The sequence below is a fragment of the Quercus lobata genome, chromosome 7, assembly GCF_001633185.2.
Source record: "Quercus lobata isolate SW786 chromosome 7, ValleyOak3.0 Primary Assembly, whole genome shotgun sequence".
Taxonomy (NCBI): Eukaryota; Viridiplantae; Streptophyta; class Magnoliopsida; order Fagales; family Fagaceae; genus Quercus; species Quercus lobata.
This window is the reverse complement of record NC_044910.1, coordinates 1049110-1056453: the sequence shown is the minus strand read 5'-3', so window position 1 is coordinate 1056453 and position 7344 is coordinate 1049110. Positions and strand designations below refer to the sequence as shown.

The window sequence follows — 7344 nt, the reverse complement described above, 5'->3', positions numbered from 1 at the left end:
TTTGGTCCCATGACTCCCATCATTGCTAATACAACCTACTATAGATAAACTACAAAAAATAAAACTATTGAGATCTATTTTTTTACAAATTTTGTTCATTTTTTGATCAACTAAGAACTCACATGAAACCTAAAAATTTATGCAAGAATTTGTAATACATTGGATGTACAAAATAATTTTTCAATACTACGAAGAACTTGATTCAAAGATGTAGATTAAAATAGAAACATAACATGCAAAAGTAACGTTAAAGAGGTTCACCAACATTTTTGCACTTCCTTTCTATTATAGTAGTTTACAATCAACATCTCCTTTCCCTCTACCATGATAAAAAAGAGCTCAAAAAAAAAATCATACATGATACAATCTTTTCCCTCTATTATGATGATATAAAGAATAGCTCAAAAAAATTAAAAAATTCATAAAATTAACAAGAGAGTTTGGAGAGTTAAACTTCAGGGGGAAAAAAAGTCTCCCTATCCTCCCACATTTACATTCAAATTGACCTCATCATTGTATTTGATAAATAAACCTAAATATTCTATAAAAAATAAATCTCCTCAACTCATGCAACTTTACTTTTTCTCCCATAGTCATTCGTAGGGAAACTTCAATTGTTCTAATTTGGGCTTCAATGCTAATCCTATCTGCAAGTAAAAATTCACAATCATCAATTAAAAAGAACTGTGCATGGTTGCTAAAAATATTGTGTGACATCATGTCATATCTACACTAATGGAATTAAATAAGATATGTGATGCAGGAAAATAAAGAGGAAACTAAAAGAACAAAATTAAAAAATAAATCCTTAGAATTATTTTGGTTGTGCTCCTGCAGCAAGATGCTTATGCATTAATGGTGCATGTGCTTCTTGTTGTAATTGATTCTAGAACTGTGAACCTCTAATTGCGATTAAGATAAGCACCAAAGTAGAAAGCCACATACAGCAACCAATGAAAGCCAATCAGTATCTCTCATACTTGTAATCAAAATTTTCCCTTAATTGTTTGCATATAGACCTAAAAATAAGCATAATACTACTAATTTTATAAAATGTCAATTATGATGTTCATAAATAAGCTCATGAGTGACAATGAACTATACTTGGACATGACTTACAAAATCCCCTAAGAAATGGGTGTGCATCCATAGTAGGCAAAAGTAACAATGAAATTACCAAAAACTTGCATATGAATTTAGAATAACTCCACCTAAGTTTCTATCATACATGAAACAAAGTAATCAAAACTGTCAAAGAGTTATTACAAGTTTAGTGGCTGAAGCCCTTGGCATACTTATATGACACTTTAACTCCATTATCAAACTTTGAGGTCATGGACTGACTAACTGAAAAAAGAAAAGATACAAAATAACGCAGTTGTTGCATAGCAAATTTGTTACACTTAGAGACAACTTCAACACCGGATTTCACAAAAATAAAAACAGCAGAACCACATAAACATGGATACAAAGCCATAACAAGTTCAGACAAACTAGAACTCTATCAGGCATTTCAACAAACACTTTCTATGCCACCAAAAAATAATAATAATAAAAATTGGGACATTGACGCTTTACCTAAATCAAGCACTTTTGATCCCAACCACTCTCAAAAGTTATCTGATCAAATCAAATCCAACAAAAACTAAAACCTTTTTTTCTGTTTTTTATTTTTTTATTTTATAGGAAACAAAAACAAAACTATTACTCATATTTAACAATCGATAAAGTTAAACTATAAATCTAATCTGAAACCCATGTTCGTGTATTACAAAACCTAAGATTCCAGCAAAGTGCCACTAAAGGAACACCATTAAGGCTTGACCCATTTAATATAAAAGAAAAGTATGGCAACAGGAACTTGACCCAGATAATATTGAGCTAAGAAGGAAAAAAAATAAAGGAGTTCGAATTTACCAAGTAAAAAAACTAAAAGAGTTATCATCTAGCCATGAGATATCCGTAGGCTTGGGTAGGAACAGATGAAGTAGAAATAGAGAAGAAGTGTTGCCAACGTTGTGGTGGAAGAAAGCCCATCACACAAAGAGAGAGAGAGAATTTTCAAAACAATGAATTTTGAAAGCTTTACCTTCTGAAATCTCTCACCGACCCGCCCAATTCCCAAATGAAATTTTGAAATTTACAAACAAGTTAACGGACAGGACTAACAATGTTAAAATCTGTGGGTGCATTAGAATGATGTGACCGCTAAGCTGATGTCATTCATTTTTCATGATGTGTCTTTTTTCTATTGGCTGGGACTACAAGGTCAGCAAGCTGACCTTGTAGTCTTGGACTACCTAATAATTTCCCCTAATTACTAGTGCGTAAATTTTTTTCTAAAATTAATCTTAATGTATCATTTACAATTTTGGTTTAAGTTAGAAGGAGCTTCATATGGAAATGAAACTTTATAATTCCAAATACAAGTATCACTCCCTTCAATGGCAATTACACATCATATGTTTGAATTAATTAAGCATGTTATTACACATGGTGCTTCATGCTTACGAAGAATAATCATAAAATATGAATATAAGAACGAATGTTTACACACACAAATCCATGGATCTCTCAACTTTATACACAAGAATGTAGTCAAGGGAGTATACACATCACTTCTTATTTATTTACATCTCTTCCTTTGAATTAAAATGACATATATGTTTATTTATTGACATCATTTAGTACAAATTACAATAACATATATATTTATTCATTTACATCACTTACAAGCAAATTAAATAAAAAAAATATTTATTTGTTTATATGTTGTAATACAAATTGCAATGAAGAAATGCTTACAAATTACAGAAGGAACATGTGACTTTGAATTGAGCAACATTTAGGCTCTATTGATTGTGACTTGTGTTGGACTCCTGAAATGAAATTTGCAATATATAGTATATAAGCAACTTACAAGAACGATACTACTAGGAAAAATGTATTTACAAAAGATAAATAAATAAATAAATAAATAATTATTATGTTCATTTAAGTTTTTGGTTGCCAATACCTTGCTTAGAAACACAATGTTACACAAACAAGATAAAATTCCTCAATTAAATAAATAGGATTAATCTCTTCTTCTCTACTTTTTCCCTTTTAAATTTTTTTTTTTTTTCTTCTTTTGCTAGGGAAGGTCCAAAGGGGTGGGCAAAAAATAAAGATTTAAAAGACCACTTTACTTTTGGAAATTCAATTTCATGCAAAAAGATATTTTTGGTTTCAATTTACTTTAAATCTAATTTGGACAAAGAGGGCTTTGACTTTTTTATTAAAAAAAAAAAAGTAAAAAGAAAAAGGGGGTTTGGGTTCATTAAGAATCATAACCAGCTTTAGGATTAATTTAAATAAGTAGAGAGAGAAGAGATAGAGACTAATATAATAGTACAAAAATAACAAGAAGACATATATGCCCTTACCTAATATCTTCTCCTTGTAAATATACGCTGATGTCGTCATCTCTCTTTTATGAACTTCCAATATCCTCATTGAAATACTCATCGAAATAAATTTTTGGTACATGAGCAATCTTGTGCCTAACTTCTTCTCTGCACTTTCTACTCAACTTAGGACATCTCCAAATCTCAAATTCTCTTAGTGCAGTGAGATCTTGCATCCCCTCCGGGAGAGATGAGAGCACAGGGCAATTTACAATTATAAGTGTTTGAAGTGATTTCAAGTGTGACAGCCACTCAGGCAAGGCGGTGAAATTACAACAATTTCCAATCTCTAGGTGCTGTAAAGTGTTGGCAGATGCTTGGAGCCACTGGGGCAAAACCTCCAACTTAGGTAACTTCTCAATCATCAACAATCGGAGGCTTAACTTGAGATTTTGATTCTCTTCGTTATCCGTCAAACTAAGCTTTTCACAATTCCGAATCTGAATTTCTCTTAGTGTAGTGAGATCTTGCATCCCCTCTGGGAGAGATGAGAACTCAAAGCAATCTTTAATTCTAAGTGTCTGAAGTGATTTCAGATGTGGTAGCCACTCAGGCAAAGCGGTGAAATTACAACAATCTTCAATCACTAGGTGCTGTAAAGTGTTGGCAGATGCTTGGAGCCACTGGGGCAAAACCTCCAACTTAGGTAACTTCTCAATCATCAACAATCGGAGGCTTAACTTGAGATCTTGATTCTCTTCTTTATCCGTCAAACTAAGCTCTTCACAATCCCCAATATACAGGGTCTCGAGGGTAGTTAGGTGTTTGATACTAAGTGACAAAGTGGTCAAACTTGGACATTCTGCAACAACCAATGTTCGAAGATTGGTGAGGCGCCCCTCCTCCATCCCTTCAAACACACATTTTAGATTCTCACAGCCAATTATCAACAAATGTCGAAGAGAATCCAGGCAACCTATTGCCTTCTCCAACAAGCAGGTATGTTTTGTTGTAACACTCAAAACCCTGAGGCTGATTATGTCCCTTATACCTTTGGGCAACCGTTCAAGATTGCTGCAATTATCGAGCACCAAAGTTTGCAAATTGTGTAGCTTGCAAATGGAATCTGGAAGTTGCTTGATTATGTTATTACCTGATAGGTCGAGATATCTCAAATGTTTCAAACTTCCAATAGAACTTGGCAACACCTCAAAGGATGAATTGCTCAGATCAAGCACCCGTAAGTACTTAAATCTTGCGATACATGCTTCAAGTAAGGACGCAAGTTGCTCTGTTTTGAAAATAATAGTCTGGACTTTGCTCAACTTCTCTAATTGTGTTGTAACTTCTTGCCCATTCTCCAAAAATGATAGATGACAAACTTCTGCAGCAAGGGTAGACTTCTTGGTCACTACCGAACACTCACCTTTGGCAATTAAGAGTGCAAGATCATGGATCAGATCATGCATTTTAAAGGTATATACGGGCACAAATTCCTCTTGACTAAAATCTTGAAAGAATGATCTCGACAATAGCTCTTTGATATACAAGTCACCAACATCTTCCAACTCTACATTTTTATCCTTAGGTGATTGAAGAATTTCATGTGCCAACCAAAATTGAATCAATCGAACATTATTGAAGTCATAATCCTTTGGAAAAACAGAACAATATGCAAAACATTGCTTCAAGTGAAATGGTAATTGATTGTAACTGAGCTTCAATGCGGGTAAGATGCCACCTTCCTTTTGTTCTAAATTCCATATCTCGTTATCTCTAATAGATATCCACTCATTTTCATCAATTTTTGAATAAAGTGGGCCAGCTAAAGTCCTCACTGCTAATGGAACCCCTTTACATTTTTTGACAATTTCTCTTCCAATATTTAAGAGGTTTGGATATTGTTCTTCTTCTCTTTCCTTAAATGCCAATTTCACAAACAAAGACATACAGTTTTCTTCAGGTAGACCTTCAAGATTGTATGGAGCAGCAGTACCCATAATAGTAGCAACCGAGCTGTTTCGTGTTGTCACTATAATATTACTTCCATTGCAACCACCAAGCAACAAATCTTCCAATTCCATCCATTTATTACGATCATCATTCCAAACATCATCCAAGACAAGTAGAAATTTCTTATCTTTTAAAAGCCCTCTTAAGCTATTTTGCCATTGATCAATACCCAAGTTTTCATCAACTGGAACTTTTGCAGATTTAAGGATTTCTTTTATCAACCTTGTAACATCAAAATCCTCAGACACACACACCCACATCCTCAATTGTTGAAAATGGCTAACTACCTGTTCATCGTTATACACCAACTTGGCAAGTGTGGTCTTCCCCAAACCTCCAATCCCAACAATAGGAATTACACTGACATTTCTGCTAGCATCTAGCTGCATCAAAAGATCCATGATCTTTTCTTTGTCATCATTCCTACCGATGACATTCTGAGAAGGAACAAAGGAGTGCGTCATGTCCCTCCTGTTCACTGTTGAGTTCCTATCTTCAAGTTGTGCAGCAAGATTGAATTCATCCTTAAGAGCTGAAATATCATCTAACCTCTCCCTAATACCCTTGATTTTATGTGCCATTTTAAAACGGAATACAAGTGGATTAGAACCAGAAAAGAAAAATCGCACCTTTTTGCGAGAGCTCCCGTTTATCTTCATTACATCCTCTGCAATACTCGATACTGAAATTCATCCAGCACATTCTCGGCATCAATAAGGACATCTTTGAGCTCCCTTAGCCAAGTCCTTAGCCTCTCGTTACTTACTTGCTTCTCCTCAGCATCAAACAGTACGGCTTTAATGGCTAAGACTCTGCGCCCTATCCTTTTCAGATCACCTTTGAAGCCCCATGCCGAGCTGATCTCTTGGAAAGTACGGGATCCAAGCAGCTCCAGGACCTTCACTGTGATGCCATAGCCAATCTCAGCCATGTTCTTGGTAAAGACTAAAGAGCAAAGATAATGGAATGTGAAGATGAATGACTGTGCTAAGTTGCGAGAATTGTAAAGTGTAGAACACGAAAACAACAAAGCAAAGAGACTTTTATTGGATTTTGTGAGAGACTTTAAAGGTCTTTTACGCGTGGATGGACGGTATGGCCGTGTGGGGACGGAGCTCTGTACCGCGCATGTGCAGCCACAATATATGGTCTCTATTCATTTGTATGGTATGAGCAGTTCTCTCTAATATTTATAGTATAAATTTTGCCATAGCTATTAAAATAATTATTATGGGTGATTCAAAGTTATGTATATAAAGCCTTAATATTTTCTAAGGATTGCCAAGATTAAATGTGGGTATTTCAATCGTCCTCACAATTTGAAATACTAATCTTTATACTCTTTCATATAATTTTGAATTTTTTTGAAGTTCTTAGGTAAATTTATTTATAAAATAATTTTGGCCATCTTACCTGTTTCATAAATGTATTATTATATATGTTTTAAAGAGTAAGTTATTAATTCTTTTTTTTTTTAAAAATATTTTCTCCATAACTAGTATTAATTAGTATTATATAAATTATTGATTAAGAATCAATTTACTAATTTGGTCCATTGACTAGTAGCCATCAGCATTATCTCTAAATTCTTAAAAACAAGTCAATTACATTCTTGATAGTTATGTTAAAAATGAAAATGATTAACATAGAGGCATACATTCAACCCACCAATTTGACAAATTAACCCAATCTAACTTAATATGTCATTCAAAATTGAGGCTTTTTTTTTTCTTTTCTTTTTTCTTGGGAAGTTAAATTGAAAAAAAAAAAAAAAAAGAGAACAAAAAAAGTGTTGGATTAGATTTAGAGTAGCAAAAATTTTTATAAAAAAAATTTAACTCAATCTATGCTATTAATAAGTTGAAAAAAAATATATATTTGTTGGTTTGATATGTCTAGATATTTTACTATTTAGTTTGATGAACTTGAACTACTAGACTTAATT

The 7344-nt window shown here is 33.4% G+C and overlaps 1 protein-coding gene across 2 annotated transcripts; it reads right to left on the bottom strand.

Moving 5' to 3' along the window:
- Positions 1 to 242: 242 nt before the first annotated feature.
- On the bottom strand, positions 243 to 6402 carry LOC115952497 (disease resistance protein RGA2-like). 2 transcript variants are annotated; one of them, XM_031069676.1, is made up of 3 exons: positions 3426 to 6402; positions 2806 to 2879; positions 243 to 647 (listed from the first exon to the last, which is right to left on the bottom strand). In XM_031069676.1, exon 1 carries the CDS (start codon positions 6056 to 6058, stop codon positions 3473 to 3475), a length of 2586 nt encoding a protein of 861 aa, XP_030925536.1. In that variant the 5' UTR covers positions 6059 to 6402; the 3' UTR covers positions 243 to 647; positions 2806 to 2879; positions 3426 to 3472. The 2 variants fall into 2 exon arrangements, 1 of the variants encoding a protein (XP_030925536.1); XR_004083420.1 differs by lacking the exons at positions 2806 to 2879; positions 3426 to 6402 and adding an exon at positions 1918 to 2083.
- Positions 6403 to 7344: the final 942 nt, after the last annotated feature.

Bases quoted from the DNA above. Each gene is read 5' to 3' on its own strand.
- LOC115952497 (XM_031069676.1), bottom strand. From the start codon at position 6,058: ATGAAGATAAACGGGAGCTCTCGCAAAAAGGTGCGATTTTTCTTTTCT.